This window comes from Oxyura jamaicensis, chromosome 7 (genome assembly GCF_011077185.1).
Source record: "Oxyura jamaicensis isolate SHBP4307 breed ruddy duck chromosome 7, BPBGC_Ojam_1.0, whole genome shotgun sequence".
In the NCBI taxonomy this organism is placed as follows: Eukaryota; Metazoa; Chordata; class Aves; order Anseriformes; family Anatidae; genus Oxyura; species Oxyura jamaicensis.
The window spans coordinates 4,009,466-4,029,598 of record NC_048899.1 but is presented as its reverse complement, the minus strand read 5'-3'; the positions used below and the strand labels follow the sequence as shown (position 1 = coordinate 4,029,598).

The 20,133-nt window shown below is 39.0% G+C and overlaps 1 protein-coding gene and 1 long non-coding RNA gene across 9 annotated transcripts in view; one reads left to right on the top strand and one right to left on the bottom strand.

The window, feature by feature from the left end:
• Positions 1 to 1,944: 1,944 nt before the first annotated feature.
• Positions 1,945 to 8,606, bottom strand: MSTN (myostatin). Its single transcript, XM_035331618.1, has 3 exons — positions 8,101 to 8,606; positions 5,619 to 5,992; positions 1,945 to 3,402 (listed from the first exon to the last, which is right to left on the bottom strand). The coding sequence occupies exons 1-3, from the start codon at positions 8,471 to 8,473 to the stop codon at positions 3,022 to 3,024; spliced, it is 1,128 nt and encodes a 375-aa protein (XP_035187509.1). The 5' UTR covers positions 8,474 to 8,606; the 3' UTR covers positions 1,945 to 3,021.
• LOC118169872 overlaps positions 8,320 to 20,133 on the top strand; it is a 27,835-nt gene continuing 16,021 nt past the window's right edge. For 6 of the 8 annotated variants that reach the window (XR_004752326.1, XR_004752329.1, XR_004752330.1 and 3 more), the window contains exons 1-7: positions 8,320 to 8,440; positions 11,451 to 11,509; positions 13,256 to 13,374; positions 14,015 to 14,154; positions 14,677 to 14,777; positions 15,902 to 15,986; positions 17,697 to 17,866. This is a non-coding gene — a long non-coding RNA (uncharacterized LOC118169872). The remainder of the gene's footprint in view (positions 8,441 to 11,450; positions 11,510 to 13,255; positions 13,375 to 14,014; positions 14,155 to 14,676; positions 14,778 to 15,901; positions 15,987 to 17,696; positions 17,867 to 20,133) is intronic. The other 2 variants (XR_004752331.1, XR_004752328.1) reach the window with 2 other exon arrangements.

The following is a 20,133-nucleotide window of genomic DNA, read 5'->3' as shown; positions in this document are numbered from 1 at the left end:
TCCTTCTTTCTTTCCTTCTTTCTTTCCTTCTTTCTTTCCTTCTTTCTGTCTTCCAGAAGAGCTCACTTGTGTCCAAGAATGAGTCAATTCAATAATCTCCCTGATTTAAAAATTAAAAAATAAATGACCACAATGACCACAGAAAACAAACCTAGATTCTATAGAGCTGGGGAAAAAGATACCTGAAGCTATGAACGTGCTTGGCCTTTAGCTGTCCCTTTGAGATCTGCTCACATTTAGCAAAACCATACATCTGGGAAAAATTGCATCTGCCGTACACCTGGTGGTGCTGACCTGTGTCAGTTGTTAGACTCCCCGTGGGCTGCACGCGAATGCTGGAAGCTCTGCCCCCCACCGTGGGGCGAGCAGAAGCCGGGCAGGGGCAGGAGGGTGATGCTGCAGCAGGGCTGTCCCCCCGGATGTTGAGGAGCAATGCTGTTTGGAGTGGATGCGTTTAGGACTTCAAGCTATTTCTTTTCTCATTTTTGGTTTCTTTTTCTTTTTCCTGGTACCTGCAGAAAAGCTTCCACCGTTCATGGAACACATTCCTGCAGAGCACAGCCAAAGATGCTTCTGAAGTGGGGTAACTACATTTGTGTTAGCTTTAGTTCAGCTCTCCTGAGCAGGAGGAAGCACTCTGGTGTCGTGTCAGCACCGCAGTGCAGACCAGTACTGTGTTTTCCTTGGCATCAGCTCCAAACCCACAGTACGGCGTTTCTCCACTTACTGCTAGATGAAAAACCTCAGTTAATGCCAGTGAGGGTCTAATTCCACAATGCAATGTGGACAACTAGATTGGAGCCTCTGAACAGAGCCTCTTTAAGAGGCTTTTGGTATGCCTTAAGGCCCAGATCATGCAAATGCACGCTGTTGATATTCCCACCCGGTTTGCTTGAACTATCTGGTGCCTGAATGTCATGAGTTAAAAGTCAAAGGCTCAGATGTTGGCCTCCCTTAAAGGTGTTTTAACTGCAACAAACCCAGGGTTTCTCCCTTAATTCTGTACCCTTGGTTTGCAGAGAAGGAATTGTGTTGTGCTTTCATTTCTTGTGGCTTCACCAAGACTCCGTATTTTAAGATTCTATGCATTTTTAAAATATCTTTTATTTACCCTGAGTGTGTTTTATGGGAAACTAAACTGAAGGTGTATTTAAGGGCCCCAGAGCTCTGCTATGATGACCTGTATCAGGAGAAGCTGAGCATCTGCTTGATGCTTGGGCACAGCTTTAGCAGAACTAACAGTTCAGAAGAAATACTCGTTTTTTAATGTAACAATAAGATCATTTGAAGTTGGAGCAATGAGGTTTGAAACTTAAAAAATGAGGCAGAAAACTTGATATAAAATATTTACCACCTAGGCAGAAATATATAAAAGGAGGAAAGGGGGGGGGAATCAATGGTTGCAATTCTGTGGTGGTTTTACACAAAGGAAAATTCAAAACTGAATTTCTGCAAGGTAACCAAAGTATTTATCATACTAACATAAAGATGTTTGAACAGCAATTGTGTTGTCTGTACCAATGCCTCTTTTATCACTTGTATTTCACATGTAAAATGAAATGTGCTTTATAGTAAATAGCTTTTTTAATTTCAGTTACATTTTTTATAAGGAAAATATACAAAATTTGTGTGGAAAACTGTTTGCTCAAAGTTAATATTTTGTTGCAAAATTTTAAATATGATAAAATGCCTTTAATAGCCATCTTTTGTGGTATCATTACTTATGGACACAACCTTCAAAGTATGGACAATCAGTTGTGGATCAAACTGACCTTAGAAACAGTAATCCAAAGAAACCTTATAAATGTGTCAACACCCATCATTTATCCACAGATGGCTCATACCGATGTAAAAAACATATAAAATGTAGTATAACTCCCAACATATGACTTTGTTGCATTGTTCCTACGTATTATTAGTGTAAAAACCAGGAAATTATATTATGAAGAGAATATTGGGTTTTGTTTATTAAACTAAAGTACAGGTTAACATCATTCTTTTCTTGTGATGAACATATACCAACAGTGATTAAAAAATAAACATTTATTTACAAAATATTGATGCATACATATTACACAAGTCAGTTATATCAAAGTGGTTTTTTAACAATATCTGTAGCAACCAACTATTTGCATTGGTTTATCATAGTGCAAACGGTAATGTTGCAAAGGCAGATTATGATGTGGGCTTATGGTTTGCAAGTTAGACTTCTCTGCTGCCTTTTGTTCTACTACGTCTAGAAAACTATTCACCTTCATTTAAAAAATAGCTATTTCTTGCGAATGTTGAATAGTGTACCTGAGGATAGGGCAAATTCATTATTACTCTAAATTCTTTCACTTAGATAACTATCTTTCTATTTACTCAGCCTGCTTACGTAGCACCATTGCCATTGATTACTATCATACTAATGAAAAAAAAAGGAATGGAAACACGCTAAATACACTATACCATCCCTAATTTCAGGGTTTGTCCATTTACGTGGAATTTCATCTTATGCATTTCACAATTCTGCACTATATATTCAAGTGTTTAAGGATGATTCGGTGGTGGTGTGGAGCGGTGTCTATGTTACCGGTATATGTTTTTCTGTAAATGCAATAGGAAGTGAAGCTGTGAAGAAATGGATTTAAAAGCCTGCTCCTTCTGTTTGCGGATGAGAAGGAGCTTGCTTTTGATTACCAACATATGTTGAAACCTGCGTATCGATTTGTGTCTGAATGACTGCGTATTGATTCCCTCAGAATGTAAGAAACTCATTGGTTAAATCCGGTGATTTTGATTGGAGCTTTCCTGTTTCCACTGGTTAATAACCAGTCATTAGGCAACTCTATTGTCTTTTAGTTCACATTCTGCAGCTTGTGTTGCTCTAAATCTGGCCTGTATGATAGGCTACCATACAGCATAGGATGTCGGCAATGCCTAGCGCACGTAACTTCACAGTTTCAAAGGTGGGTGAGGGGATATAACTTTTTTTTGGTAGCTTCCACAATTTATGAAGTGGTGGATCTCACGACGGTCTCATGAGCAACCGCAGCGATCTACAACCATGGCTGGTATCTTTCCGTATATTATTTGTTCTTTTCCATTGAAATACAACATATTTATGGGGGACATCTTGGTGGGCGTGCAGCAGGGGCCTGCCGAGCCTCTAGGATTTGCTTGGTGTACAAGATGAGTGTGCGGGTATTTCTGTAGAAATACAAATTCGCATTCTCCAGAGCAGTAATTGGCTTTGTATCTTTTAGGTGCGATAATCCAGTCCCATCCAAAAGCTTCAAAATCCACGGTCAGTGGGTAGCGACAACATCGGGATTCTGTCGAGTGCTCATCGCAGTCGAGGCCAAAATCTCTGCGGGATCGTTTCGGTGTGTCTGTAACTCTGACCTCTAAAAATGGATTCTGTGAGAAGAGGAAAAGGAACCGGAAGTATTAATGAGGTAGGTGCAAGTAATTTGAGCAAAAACATACATATAGTTATCTCTGACATAAATGTATCAAATCAGTATTCTCAAATAACATTTACAAACGTTTTTGAAGTTCTACCCTTCAGAGAACTTTATCCTACTCCAGGTCTCTGCTAAATTTGATCCCTTCTCAAGGGTTATTCCTCTTCTTTCTGCTGAGGACATGCATTTCCCTGCTGCTTCTCTATAAGGAGCTTTAATTTCTGAGTGTTTCTTCCTGAAATCACCATCATCTTTGTGCTAGCATCATTTCTTATTAATTGCTAAGAGAAAGTTGCAGAAATTTTGAGGATGCTGGGTTTATAGTTTGGCTGTTGTTTTCCTTAACACTGTAATAAGAGGTTGTTTTTTTTGTTGTTTTTTTTTTTTTTTTTCTTTTCTATAAAAGAACTCCCAAAAGGAAAAATAAATAAATAAATAAATAATATTTACAGGGCAGAATCCAAGCAGTATTGGTCTCCCTTTTGTGATTCCTTCTGAAATTCTCTCCATTAAAATGGTATTCAGTTCAGGTTTTCTGGATATCAACAAAGACTCCTCCTCCAGACCAAGGAGAACAGGCAATGTCTCCATAATTGCCATCTTGCTGGAATGATTGAAGTGGTGGTAGCAATTAATGTTTCACCTGCTAGTACAGGCTACTTCTACATCACAGCTTTTACTCAGCCAGAGGGCTGGATTTGCTGTCCTGAATTTGGAGGGGCAGCTAATATTTTGACTCCTGAAAGAGCCTTGTGGCCAGGAATGTACTTTTGGCAGATCTCTGAGCCACGTGCTTCTTACTGAAGGTGTCTTTGCGCAGTCCTTAACTGAGAATAGAAAGAAATTGCAAGCTTTGCAATCACGAGTTTGAAATAGTTCCTCTGCTCCACGTCGATTTCAGCAGAGTGTTGTCCAGCCACTGGAGAAGCTCCTCCCAAAGGTAAATGATATGAGGAGGGGCTTGGTGGAGAGCAACATCCCAGTACAGAGAGCTGCCAGAGAGGAGGTGAAGGAAAGAGAAGACAAGTTTCCTCTCCCATTACCTGCAGTGCATCTGACCCTGCGTTGCTTTTCAACGAGTTTGTTTTTGCAGCTGATGATAACCCTAGGAAAACCAAGGGTTATCCGCATGTGTGAAAACACCTTGCTACATATTTGAATGGGTGGAGACGTTCTTTATCATGATACCCAGCAAGTATACGAGAGTCACATCTGTAATGAATCTGTGATTGAGATACCACATTGTTTTTACTCTACGTTCTATTAACTGCATTGTACTGCTATGAAGTTAAACATTACATAGCTACCTAAACAGATTGATCTTTGTAGCACTGAAAGCAAAATAGTGCTCCTGGTACTTTACTCAAAAGCAGAAACATTTTGGTTGTGATTGTTTCAGCTACTGCAATAGGTTCAGGAATTTTAACAGGTTGTAGATGATGAGTGATTTGGGGAAACTACAAGGAAAATGCTGTAGTTTGGCTGGTACACTTCAGTTTTAATTCATTCATCCATACTTACAGAAAGAAACTACATATTTTATGCTCTTTCCCATCATTGTGACCCATTTATTGTATCAAGCAGAATGTATCTATTCAAACATTTCTAATAAGAGGAATGATGCATTCTATCACACGTACAACATTTAAATTTATGAGATCTGTTGTCACCTTCATAAATATAGATAATTCGTCTTGTCATTAAAAGAAAATGCATGCATACAGAATAGGGAGAAACAGGGTTTGAATGCCAAATCTTTTCAGCAGTATCCAAGGCAAAATTCCCATCAATGAAATAATCAAATGACTTTTTCTTTGACCTTTATGCAAAGTAACTTCTCATTAAGCAGTGTTTGCTCTCAAATTTGAACACAATGTTACTATGATGGTATCATCCATTGGTAAGTACCAAAACATTTTCCAGTCAATGCCTCTCAACATCTCCCTGAGGTAATGCAATTCACCTCAATTTTTCAAATAGGGAAATGGAGGCACAGGAGTGCTACATGATTTTGCCATGATCAGAGAGCAAAGAGTGAAAGAATTGGATATACAGAACCATTATCTTCCATTCCCTAAACAATGTTTCCATTTTATCCTTAAAACACAAGTTAAAAGCTTTCCAATAAAATGCAAGATATTTAAATGGGATTTTTCTAAATAAACTTACCAATCCATCTTCACCTGGTCCTGGGAAAGTTACAGCAAGATCTCGTCCATTCTCATCAAAAGCTTTTATTTCGATGCCTAAATTGGATTCAGGCTGTTTGAGCCAATTTTGCAACACTGTCTTCACATCAATACTCTGCCAAATACCAGTGCCTGGGTTCATGTCAAGTTTCAAAGATCGAATTCCAGTATATCTTGTACCGTCTTTCATGGGCTTAATAAGTCTCAGGATCTGCACAAACACTGTTGTAGGTTTTTGGACTTGCCTCAAGTATATCCACAATTGTGCCTTTACTACTTTGTTATATTGTATTTTAGAGCTAAACTTAAAGAAGCAACATTTTGGTTTTCCCTCCATTTGTACAAGAAAATCAGCTATAAATGAATGGAAAGAATAGATTACTGAACAGGGAACAAAAAAAAATATGCATATATAAACCCCATTTTTTTTTCCAGACCATGTAGGATGTCTTACAATATTCTATAAACAGTATCAGTAACAAGTGAATGTAACATCATTCATTTTCTGTGCTTTACGCTCTATGGCAAATGCAATCATTTTGCTGTCACCTAAAAGTAGCATCATGTGACAAGGAATCACGGACCGCTTTGTAAATAGGCTAAAGGAAGATTTGGCTAACCATTTTCTATGTAACTCTACTGGTCCCTTGCACTCCAGAGGCTAAGCAGAGTGAAGGATGTGCACAGGCTGAAGTTCAGGAATGACGGGCAACTGTGAGAAGAAGGGGCGCTGTAGAGAAACTCTGTGGTCCTCAGTTATCTCTGGGATCCGACCAGTTGTACCAGCGCTGTGGGCTGACCCCTACCGCTGCAGAAAAGCCCCCTTCCCAGCTAAAAATTACCAGGGGATAGGGCACAGCTTATGCCACTTCAGTGACTTCTACCAGCTCATTTCTGCTGTTCATCTCCTGAGGAGCTCCATAAAACATGCACAACAGCAACTTTGCATCAGCTGAGTCAACGCTTATGTCACCTTTAGGTATTTTTGATTTACTAGATAATCTTAGTGTGCTGTGCATCATACAAACAGAAGTAGCTACGCACAAACCACCTGAACACTTTCTTTTCTTTTGTTGAGTGGAAACAGCAAGAATTTAAAGTATTAATGTAAAGATTTGTTTCCATTTGAACAATACTATAGGAAAGTCACACGCAGTGCAGCATTCCTCCTTCCTGTAGCCTACAATGCAGCTGTTCTACCTAGTCATGACGATGTCTTGCCATGCCAGCATAAAATGGGTAAAATGAATTTTAAATGGTGCAGTGTTTTGACACTCATAAATCTCATCACTTAAGATATCTGTATCTTTAGTGGATTTTAAATAGTTCAAAGGCTTTTATAAAAAGTAGGAAACTAACTCAGATCGATGAAGCGTAATGACTTTTCTTCAGTCATTGTAATTATATAGTGGCTTAATTAAAATAGTTACCAAATATATAGCAGGCTGGAATAAAACTGCTGGCAGACCTCAGTTTTGCATTAAGGCTGCACTAATACATTAAGTACACATATTATTAAAGTTAATAAATGTTACAGATAAAGTTAATTTTTCATCCATGTATGCATTTTTAGCTGGCTACAGCAGCTGATTTTATTCTAGTATGTGTATTGTAATGATATCTGTAACTGCTAACATGCCTAATACGTCCTGTCATCTTTTTCCTTTTTGACATCATATTCATAAGTGTTATTTTAAAAAGCAGCTGCCATAGCCAAATACTTTAGCTGATGAAGAACATAAGATACTATAGTATTAGCTGTGCAAAAGATACTTGATAGGAGCCGTAGCAGATGTTTAGCACTCAGAAGATAACTTAGAATCTGCTCATTCAGTAAATGCCTTCATTCTTCCTTGGCACGACTACTGGAGCTGATTGCTATAACGTGGACATTTTAACATTTAAATCTGTTACACACATATTTGCTTTAAATATATAGTTTTAACTCGGAGGTGGGTGGTGCTAGCTTATGGGATCAGCAAAGAAGCAAGAATTTAACTCTATACTTGCACTTGTGGGTCTCATTCTCTAAGCTGTATTTCTGCTCATTTCTGTTGCTCTTTAAAGCACTGGCTGGTGAAACCTCACGCAGAAAAATATAGCTATCTTGTTACCTGCACTTGCACTTTCTGTTTGCAATAGGAAATGCCCTGAATGCTGCAAATAACGGAGCCAACTGAACTGCAGATCTCTCCTTGCTTTCTAAGGCAATTGGCAAATCGTAAGTGCTACAGGGCACACACGTTATAAGGAGCCGAATAAATGAACAGTAAAACAAAGGCTCGCAACAAGGTCATTTGAACCTGACTCAAATCCTTTAGAAATACACTCTCCTCCCTCCCTCCGGCAGACTCCAGCCAGCAGCCTGTTGGGAGAGCCTGAGAAGGAGTTGTGTGGCTCTACAGCACGGAGACAACTCTCTCGGAGGAGCGGTGCAAGACGAAAGCAGCAGGGTTACTTACACTCTGTAGGCATTGTGATAATCGTTTCAGTTGTGGCATGATAGTCATCGTCTTCCAAAGAGCCATCGCTACTGTCGTCTCTCTGGACGTCATATTGATCAATCAGTTCCTGTAGTGGAGGAGCTTTGGGTAAAAGTTGTTTAATAACATCCCTGCTAATGTTAGGAGCTTGTTCCAGGCGCAGTTTGCTGAGGATTTGAATTTTTATGGCTTCTATTCTGGAAGATTTTGTATTCTGTCTCCACATACAAGCATTGCACAGTCCATCTTTTTCAGCATTCTCTGTGGGCTGACTACCGTCATCAAGAGCCACCGGATCAACTGAAATCAGCATGAACAGGTAAATATAAACATAGATTGCTAGCTTTTGCATGATCTCACATTCAGTGCAGCTTTTTTTCCTTTTTTTTTTTTCCTCCCCCTTTCCCTTTTTCTTTTAGTACTAAACAGATCCGTGAAAGCAAATGCAATCTGAGAGACAGCTTGCCACACTGGTGTACCTTATATATTCCAAGGGGGCTTTTATACTCCAACTTTGATTAGGCTCATGTCGTCAAAACCAACGATTGGTTGTTGTCCCAACAATGAATCTAGCTGTCAGAGGTTAAAGCCCTGTCGATCACAAGTCACTAGACAGCATTTAGTTACAGCCAAGGGTGAACTGATTTATCTGGTGGCTTCATAGAGGATATGTCTTCACATACGGAAAGGATATATTTGCAAGTACTATGGGCAGCAGTACTGGAAGACAGCACTATCATTCTTAAATATATACAAGACCGTATGCTTGCAGTATGAATCAAGGCAGAGCTCTCTCTAAAGTTGCTTTAGGCTTCTATCATTTTTTGACTGAAAGCTTGCACTATTTAAAAGAAAATCCTGAGGAACTGCTGTTAGGCAGGAAGAAAATATTTATAAATATGTTGCAAACATTACAAATCTATGTTGTTCAACAGCTAAAATATATCAAGCAGTTGATAATTCAGAAAACTTTAATAGGTTTTCCTGAAAGGTACTAGCTAAGCAGTAATAAAGATTTTGAGCATATATGACTGTAAGTAAGTGCATGCTTGTCTGTTTGTCCCATTAGTATATATCAAAATCCTTTACTGAAGTGTGTGAACACTTGTTATGTAAAACGAGTTTGCCTTGTCAGCAAAATCCTGGGCAGTAAATTACAGACTGAGAGAGCTAAACATTTAAATCCCTACTGTGACTATATCTTCTTTTTCCATATCCTCTTTTAACTCAGTTCAAAATATCTCTGTATTTTGTCACCTTAAGTGATACTGTGCTTTCTTTTGCTTTCTGCTCAGACATTTGTAAGTTCTCTACAACCTGCTTATGTATTTAAAATTAGTTTTAATCTGCTTTCTGCACGAGATACATCTAGACATTATTATATACTTACAGGTAACGGCTTATAAAAGCTTATAGCAATATAGGTTGCGTTTGACATGCTGCTAGCAGAATCTTTGGGATTTATATTTATCTGGGGAGGTGGGGGTTACAGCTCAGTACAGTCAGTATGTTAAAGCAAACACAAATCCTGGAATTCCATGCAATATACCAGAGTTTGCCTATCTAAGTTAGGACTGAATTGTCAGTTTCTCACTCATTTTCTCTTCTTTTTCCATTATGAGTGCACCATAAAATGTGGCAATTTGGTTTTTATTTATTTATTTTCATATGTTCCTATAGGAAACATTTTGGTGCATGGAAAGATGTGGGACAAAACATTCAAAGCTTTTTCCTGCCTGGTCATTCATGTTATCTTGTATCACCTTAGCAGGGCATGCAAATTCAGTACATTGCACAGAACTGAGCCTAATATTCAGCTCATGACCAGTGACGTAAGCCATGAGTATTCAATTGAAATTGATTGTCCTATTCTGGTGTAAAGGTGATGCAAGCAATAAATGCATCGTGCTCACACGTTCCAGGCCTATGGCTTTAGGGTCTAACCCTGATATTCTCATTTCAACCAAACTCATGTCTAAAACAAACATTTTGACTGCTTATATCCTGAGCATGTTTTCACAAAAGATACTCGTGCAACTGCTTTCAACATATGGTAACATAAATGGGCTCATGGTTCACTGGAACTAGAAGTCAGGATAGAGCTGAGTTTGCACCAGAGACTTCCTGCCATGTCCACAATGTATTATTTTAAACATACTCTTTGCATTCTTGTAATTTAAAGAGGCTAGTACATTACAAGTACTGGAAATGTATCTTTTTGGATGGTCCATAGGATGATTCATATTTATAGTCGTGAAAAGCATTAACCCAGCTTCATACTCTGATGGTGAGGATTTTTGTTTTTGGTTTGGTTTGGTTTGGTTTGAGTGCTGTTTTTAACATCTTATGACAATGAATGTCATAATAAAGTTATTTTTTAATTCCTTATTTGAAATAAGAATGACCTAAAGAGCTGAATATAACAGGGAGTCTACCCCGAGTAAACCTCGGTATGTACCAGATTTCACACTAGACACAGTTCTAAAGAGAATTGTGATCCATCAGTGAACAGGCAGAAATAATGATGCAGTCTTTATTAAATGCTCAGGCAGACTGTGGCTGGAAGCCACCCATTGTGGAGAGGGGACAAGAGAAATGGCCAGTGAATGGCCTCCAGCACCATAACTCCTCTGAATGCCCTCTGCAGCAGCTTGCCTGGTGTGGTACCTGGCCTGCTGCTTCTCCTTCAAGGTCTTCCCACTCTGACTGTGGCTTGCCATGAAAGAATTTCACATTTTTTTTTCAATCTTCTCCTATGATTGCGTTAATCTGCAAAAAAGGGCCCCTTTTTCCCCTCCACAAGGCATTTATTTATGCCTGCAGGAGCACAATCCGCTTTTTTTTTTTTTTTTTTTTTTATGCCTGAGAACCCCAGTGAGCTCTGAGCAAGAGCAGAGCCACCAGGGTGATATATGGTGGCAAACAAATTCTCCTGAGGACCATGCCTGGGACTATGCCTGCTTGCTATTTAGAAGCAGGAGGTAGCAGTGGTAGTTGGAGTGGAGACAGAAGGAATACCTACCAAGGACAAAAAAAGTGCCCCAGAACTCACAAGCATCTGCACAACCAAAAGAAATATTTTTCCAGTATTACCCTCATAAAATGCGCTTCATATCCATGTACTCCGAATGCCTCCAGGTCGTTAGAATAACTTGCCCTTCATCTTTTGTCGTTGCTGTTTCTTTTCTATGAGAACGTAAGAATTTCGAAGCGAGCTTAAACCGTCGCGTTTGGTCAGGAGCTATTGAAGAAGTTAATTTCTTTAATAGTGCCATATGCAAATGGTTTTTCTTTCTGACTTTCGTTGTTTTCATTGTTTTTCGTTTTAGGAAGATGATGACTACAGAAGCAGGTGACAGCGGAGAGGAAAGTAAGCAAAAGGTGAAAAGTAAGTAACCAGATAAAAGTTTCTTTAAAAAATTATTTTGCAAAAATAATTTTAAAAATACCCAGCACATTGCCATCAGCAAAAACAAAGAAGAGTTAAAAATGAAATGCACATCTTACTGAACTTTATGGCATTTTAATATTATCTTTGGGATTTGTGTCATTCTACCCGCCGTGCCTGCCAATAGCAAACAGTATTCCCAATCCTAACTATTCAAAGATCATGACTCAGGCCCCCAAAATCAAGCAATATAAGAATGTGTTTCTTTCAAAAGAAAGGCACACCTCTGTCCACCTGCCAGCTTCTTCTTGGCTTTCCCCCTTCCACCAGTAACTTTTGGACTCGGTGGAAAACCTAAAGAAAATCTAAAACATAATCAAACCCAAATTTGACCAATACAGAGGTTTCAAAGACACTGTGTTACTGTGAGTTTTATGGAAAAACAGCAACTGTGCGAAGAAGATTACTAATGCCCTCCCTAAGGAAAAGGCAAGCAGAGCCCAACCATTACCCATCCTTTTTGGCAGCCTTTAATTAGCCAATCAGCATGTGCTTATTAGTCATTAGTCAGCATGCTGATAGCTCTGGACCATCTACAGTGTGTCAGCTCTTGCCTGGCCAGCAACCCAGAAAGAAATAGATAGGAAGCGGGATGGGATTTGAGCTTGTTATGGGGGTGGACTAACTGGATATGGAAGGGAACCAGGACATTTCTGAGAAAAAGGAGAATTACAGGAGCATGAAGGAGCTGCACTCATGGCAAGGAAGGAGAGGGACGTAGGTTATAACCATGCCAGAAATCCAGCATCTTCATCCTGTTGTAGGCTAGATTGTCAAACGTTCCCTTACAGTCTGGAGGGCTAGAAATTCTCTGCTCCTTTTTTCTGTTGGTTAAGTTAAACTAGTTCCCATAACTGACTCACTGCAGGAGGTAGTACCTGAAGAAAATATTATGGTGTTGAGAAAGTCACTGTAAATTAGTGCTTGTTGCTGACACTGATTTTTATGTCTTCCTTCAGAACCAGTTGGCTTCCTTTCCTAATTTGAAAAAAAGTGTCATAAGAAAGCTCCTGAGCATCCATCTGGGTAAGATACCCATTCAGTCACCTCATCTCACTTTTGTCAGCACAAAACCAAATTTCTAGAATAGAATCCTGAAGAGACAGGAAAATCCATTTTAAATATTTTGGACCAGATTCACCACTCACTTATTTGCAATAAGCTGGGCATGATACTTGTGAACTAATTTTGGTTAGAACGGTTACATCTAAATAGAAAAATTCAGACATATAATGAAATGCAATGTGGTTAGCATGTCTTAAGGGCTTAACTGTGAGCCCAGTTGTCTTACCTTGCCAGGTACTTGCTCTCAGCCACCTGACTTGCAAGAATAAAATGGATTATTTTGAATCGCGGGAGTCCTTATAAGAGTATGTCTGTGAAACATCTAGCAGGAAATATCACATAACAAGAAATTTATGAAAACATCGTGGCAATTGCAGTGTGTAAATTAAAGCTGCAGCTACTATAAGGCAACAGTACCTGCAGTTCTTATTGAACTTATTACCGTGAACTAAAATATGAAATCTGTTGCTGATATCAATTCTTGGGCTGTAACAAATGTTCCCCAATAGTTTGTCCTTCTCTGTATTTTTTCCTACAAAAGTGGTCATGTATAACCTTCTAAATATTGTGCTCTAGCAGCTTCTGGAAGGCAACTCTATTTCTTCTGGGTTGTTTGCCCAGGAAAACCGAAATGTTCCTGGAGTCTCCCCTCACCATGTACTTGGGCTGTGCCTGCAGTTCGAGTACAAGGGCAAACCTGGCAGGGGATTGCCTCACCTCAGGAGCTATGGGAGATAGTAGTGAGCCCTACTTGCTTGGGACTTTCTCACCAGCAATGGTGTGTAAACATGAAAAGGATAAAATGGGAGAAACAGGTAAAACGGGTGACAAACCGGTGCTGTGGCAATTTCAGCCTTTTATGCATCTCTCAGCTCACCCAAGAGATGCTGCTGAGTTTAAGACTTAGGGACTGTTGTGGGGTCTCCTTCAGCTTGTGGCTGACAGCTTGCACTTCCCATCCCCTTTCTGACTGCAGCTTTTGTGCTGCGAGGCACAATTTTACGTGTGTACTGGGCCAAAAGTTCCCCGTGGTGTTTTTCTCTCCCACATATTCCAATGCTCATTAATTGTCATTGCTCCAGAACCGACCAGATATACTAATGGAAAAGCACTTTACAAGCAGATAGGGAAAATTATTCCTGTTAGGCTTATTAAAAACATTTAAGGGAGGATGCAATTTTAGTAAACGTTGCCAGCTTTTCTGAGCTCTTCTGTATTCAGGATTTTATTCTGCAGCTTTCACTATGACATCTAATTACTGATCTTATAATAAGTTGTATAATAGGACCCCGTTAAACACCTGTTTGATTCTAAAGGCTATGTCCTTGATACAGAATGCTGTCTTTTCTTTAGTCTTCTATCTTTTATGCTTTCACCCAGAATTTCTGCATTCTTCTTCAAGGTCTGTTAAGATAGCTGAAGAAAAACAGCCCCAAGTCACAGGAGGAAAGGAGCATGATCCCCAAACCCAGGCGTGTGACTTGCCCCATCGTTGTCCACGGCGTTTTTTCGAAACACAGGTCAGTCGGGTGCACATCTGTAACCATCACCTCCCTGAATCGAGGAAAAGCACGAAATCCTCACGGACCTCGGGGGTGGTAGTGGGTTTATTACTGTTACCCTTGGAGGCTGTGTAGCCAAGAACCCCTCTGGTGGGATGCGGGTTTTCGGTTTGGAGCACTGCCTTTTCAGCCACTCCACCACTGAAACGTGCAGTTCGCCCAAGGAGTCGTTGCTGGACGTGGATAAGTGTCATTTCTGCATTTGCACAATCAAAGCACATGAAATACCAAAGCACCTCGTTTTGGTAGCAGCAGCAACAGCAGAGCTTGCACGTCCCCCTCGGCGGAATGCCTGGACGGGGCTTTTCTGCCCGTCGGGTCCCGGCTTTGCTGTGCGCCGCCTGGCCCCTGCTGGGCTCTTGGGGAACGGCACCCACTGGGCCATGGGGAAGTCGGGGGGATGCTACAGCTCTGAAGGGTCCTTCCATTTTTTTTTATTATTTTTTTCCTGTTTTTTACCTTTCTTTTTTTTTTTCCCAGTGCATGACAGGTCCCGCTCCGTGGTCTTCTCTCTACCGAAGGCAGGGATGGGCGGGAGGGGGGCAGCCTGCCAAACCTGTACCCCGCTTGGCTGTGCAAAAGTGAAATCGTAGCGATGTAGCATATACAGGGGTAAGAATGGCTTTTCTTCTACTTCTGTGTTTTCGGAGCAGAGGAGCTGGCTTTGAAGTAAGGTCTTGTAAAACTCCTAGAATTTGGGACAGTGAATTTGTAGACATGCATCAGATTCCAGTGGTTAAAACAAAACAATTTTTCTGCAGTGGCAAGCCTGGCATATCATTGCAGCAGTGTGCAGCTGCAGGCAATACGTTCTCTGAACTCTTTTTGGGGGTGGGACATAAGGAGTCATGCTGTAACACCTCCAATAATAATATAGTACAATAATTTCATAACTAAATAGATACTCAGAATGTACAGTAGTGTTCTGCCCTTGTTGCTAGCAAATGTACCAGCATCAGCCAGTCATACTTGCAGTTTCCCCAGGCACTACACAGGTGTTTGTCTGAGATTTTCGTTTGTAGAATTTAGATCCATGTTTAAATATTGTAAATGTAAATATTTGAAAAGTAAAAATAGGAAGTCATAAGACATTGCTTGTAGAATACTTTAAATGCTGTCTACTGTGTAAGAAGAAGAAATACAGCTTTTGCTCTCTCGTTTTTTTTAGATATTTTCTTGTTTGTTGTTTGCTTCCTGTTGATGTATTATAGATGTTTCTTACTTATGAGATCCATTATGAAGCTTCACATAAGAGCATGAACTTAAGGAAAACAGTCTACACAGGCTAAAGCATTAGCTTTACTGCTTTTTCCTCTTGAGAATCATCTCTGGCTCCTTTAGCAGACATTTCTAATTCTTCACAATCTAGAGGCTGCTACTTTAAAAATTTACAAGTTTTTTCTTGGGACTCACAAGCTCTTCTGTCCCATCAAGCCCACTAATTGGCAGCACCAACCGACTCATTGATGAGAAGTAAGGATAAACCACAAAGAAATTGACTGGGTTTTGTTTGTTGGTTGCTTTTCATCAGCAATAGACATTCAAGACACCTCTGTCATTCTGCAGTTATACAAAAACACATAGGAGTTATATAGGAGTGGAATAGTTAATAGAAAAAAATATTCCTAGGATATCCAGATTAACAGATACAGAGCTGTTTGTAGGCTACTTTGTGATACGTACACAAAGCTTGTTCTGTGCCAAGTGAACTTTGTACCAGGTTATTTGGAGTACACAAATCTGACGAACTGCAAGCAAGTAGTTCATGACTGTTCCTGAAGTTTTAACAAGTAAGAAAAGTCTTGATGCATGCAAAAGCTTATGATCGATTAAAAAATTAGCCCAGCCAAACCTTTAAGGCTTTGTAGCGCATATTGATTGAAGTAGATGGATGATAAAATTAGTAATGCAGTGCAAACGGGAAGTAAGATTGACTGTATCCAATTAGTGCGTTACACTTGCTACAAATCATCCAAGTGGCTTAACGAGATCCAAAGGCATTTTGACACCTTGTCCAATGCCTTTAGATCAAAGGAAAGTGAATTAATAGCTATTGACTAGAATTGTAGAGTTGGCTGCTTCACCAGTTCTGAAGTTTGGTTGATGTAATCTAATGATTTATATGAATACCTCTGAGAAAGCAGTGTGGTTAATTTCAATATCCCGGTGGTAACTTGGTAGAGAAAAATTGCTTCATTAGATTCTAAATTGCATTAAAAATATGATGTTTTGTATTTGTGTAGCTATGGTATGTGTGTGTACATACATGTATACAATATTGGTTTTAATTAGATATTGAGCCAAAAGAGCAGGTTCTGTGTTCAAAAGCTTGCTCATTTTTTCTTGCTGTGCTGGTTGGCTTAATAAAAGAGATTACCTTTCTGGTGTATCTCTTCCAGTTAGCCAGGAAAACAATAATACCACTAATAATTCCTTGGATTCTGTTACACAACAAATGGTAAAAGGAAAAAAAAAAGAAAAAAGAAAAAAGAAAAAAAAAAAGTCTACCAAAATGATAAGAAGAAATAACTTATTCCTCTTTCACAGAGGAATTATTTTGTACTTAAAATTGCTAATTATTTAGTGACAGGCTTATCTTCTTGCACTTGGGGCTAAGATTTGTGTCAGCTGATATCACTATAAATTAATAGGCTGGTCTTTTAATCATCGGTGAAGTTAACAGCTAATTATCTGACCATTACTATGTAGGGTTAAATTTAGACTTCATTTGCAGGTATCCGTCGCTACTGAAGAGCCATAAAAAAGGGAAAACTGATAGACGATTCTGTAGCCTCTATTCTGAGACATATGGAACACCAACAACCATATGACAATGGGAGGGATGTCATTTGCATAACACCTTGGAAAGCTCTACCAAGCAAATAAGGTGCTCTTTGTTTCAACAATCTCTTTGAATGGCCTCAAACTGCGTTAGCCCTGAGTGGTACAGGACATCGCACTGCAAGTACCAACTCATGGGACTTCTTTATGACACCAATAATTTTATTTTGATTTCCTGAAGAGAATCTAATCAAGAAGTATTTCTCACTATAATGGTATCCGTAGCTTATGGATAGTGAGAGCAACACCAGTAATATCTAGGCATGGTATGTTCTTTTCAATTAGATTTTATAGGATTAAAGTCCTGAAATACTCTTAATGTTTACATTATGAGTAGTTTCAGAGAGGGTGTTTCCTGCAAACCATCCGACTTTCTAAGCTGACCCACTGAAGCCAGTTGTCAGCCTAGAGCTGCTCTTGGAGTACCAGTGTTAATACACATGGTTTCTGCAAGAAGTCCTTTATGCTTTCCAAAGGAACATCTACTGAGCATGGGAGTGGCACGCTTCTCCCAGCTGCAGATTGCAGCAGTGGTAAATGAGCATTTATCATCGATGCAGGGCTGAGCATGTTTTGTTTCAACCTGAATTTGGGGTAGGTCAGATTTTGTTTCAGAACATTGCCTTGGGGTGACCTTTCTCACTTTCTTTCTTCCACAGAACTACAAAACAGTAACAAAGGCAGTAGAAGGGCAAGGAACTGGAAGAAGCCTGTCCAAATGGACCAGCACTGCCCAGTTTCAGTCAGTGCTGAATTACTGAGCAGTCACGTCTAACATGTGATTCACGCTGACAGGAGGACTTGCTCAGAGCTGGCAGTTTTCATTGAGGTAAGTGCATGATTTTGATTCATCACAAAAGGATTCAGGTCAGTTTTTGAGGCATGGCTAAAGAACTGACTCATTTCTATCCTATCTACACTGGTTCCTTTGTATCCTACAGTAAGCTTACCTGAACAGGATGGTAAAGTATCAGTTGCAGTTTGCATCTAGATATTCTCTTCACACATTTCAGTAGCAGCAGCCTTCATGAAATAGGGTGGCTTTGGGTTGTTGGTTGGTTGATTTGCTGGTTTATTCTAGGCTTTTTCTTTTTTTTTCTTTTTTGAAAACTTGTTTTGCTATTCTACACATGGTCTGAGGAAGAGACCAGAGAATTCAAATAGAACATGAATAACATTAACAAGTAGAAATCAATAGAAAAGCTGATGGAAATCAGTACAATTATCACAAGTGTCAGAGTAGTCATATGCCTCCAGTTGTGGTGTTTTTTGTTTGTTTGTTTTTTTATAATAATTCAAACAAGCCTGGTAAACTTGCAAAATCCGGTGAGGCTTGGAAATCAGAGATGACATCTATTTATCTAACGTAACAAAAATCTTTGAGTCTTCTGTAGAATTATTTTTCTTTACTAAAATCATGAGCACTAAGAAATCGTATAATCCTCAAGAAATGTCCAAAAGCATGCAAAATAATCTGCCATTTCACAGGTCTCCACTTTGAGTTCTGCTAAGGCTTGTCTTTATGTTGAAGTCATGAGATAAGATATCCCTTCCAAACCTTATCTTGCATGTTAGAGTGAAGCTGTATGTTCTGAATTCAGTATAAAGGTAGCATCTTCTGTGGTCTAATCGGGTATTATGTAAAGAAACTTCTTCTTATCATTATTTACTTCTTCTTTTCCTTCTCATTATAGGGTCTGTTGTGCTTTTCTGTGGGAAATAGTAAACAGCAATTTCTTATCTGCCTTCTCTGTTCTGTGCACAATTTTAGATTTCTGTTCTTTCTTTTCTATAGTAAATAGTTCAATTTCTTCAAAATTAGGCTGTTCCAGCTCCGTACCATTTTTTTCCCTTCTCTCTGGCTTCTCGGTGAAGGGTTTGTTCGTTTTGGGATGGAATAATCAACAATATCTTAAAAGTGTCTAGAATTTTTCAGGCATGGCAATGTATTGATAATACATCTGTACATAAACTATAGTTGTCTTTTATTTACTCATTCCGCATACCAGTATTTGAATGTTTCCAAAAACACCGGCACATTGAACAGAAGTTTTTAATTGAGCTATTCAATCCTATTGTCCTTTATATATTAAATATATATACATATATAATAAGCATAAAATCCTATAAGCTTTGCAAGCAATTTAGTTCTTCCTTCTGACTGACTGCATATTCAATAATCTCAGCTGAATTATTTGTTCTATAAATCTGTCTGTCTGGGAGGTAGCATGAAGGTATCGTTCCTGAGTCATGTCCAGTTTAAGCATGGGCAAATGTCATGAGAACTGCAGCTCTTAAGAGGAACACTGAACTGTTCTGCTTTTGGGTGGTTCTGGCTTTTTCCATGTGATGAAAGTGTCTTGTATCTAAAAAGAAATTTGCACAGATTAAATTTGCCTGAGCAATGTATTGGAATATTAAGTTAAATATATATATTTGTATGTATATAATAGTTTTAAACACTGCACTACTTCAAATACTGCAGTTTTATTGGGGTGATAATTACAACAGATCATAATTCTATTGGTGACATCCCTTAAATGTAATTTAACAGTGAACAAGAACCCCAGAATTCTCAAAGGTAAGATTGTATCACGCAGACATTTGTTTTCTATTTTAGGAAACCTTTCCTTACAAGGTAAAATTAGAAAAAGCTGATATTATTTTGACTACTATGGAGTGGTTTTCATACTTAATGTTACCTATAATATTACCCTCTGCATAGCTGAGACTTCAAGAACTGAGTTAGAATTATATTTTTTTTCCATTTGCTATATGCAGGAGCATAGGAGCAGCAGAATATAAAGAAAAAAGGAAAAAAAAAAAAAAAAGAAAAAAAAAAGGTTTCACAGCCCAAACAAACAGGCTTTGCTCACTTGACTGACACTCAGAGATGACTTTACAAAGTGACTGAGAATTTTTGAAGTGTCTTCTCATGATTCTTACAGCATTGAGTCTTTGGGGATGGGGGAAATGGATGCTATTTGTAGTGACTTGTGTGAAGTTCATCAACGTGCCCATGTAAACATTTCTAACGCTGTTTGTGAAATCCACAGACAGGAAAAAGAAAGGGGGAAAAAAAAAAAGGGGGGGGGG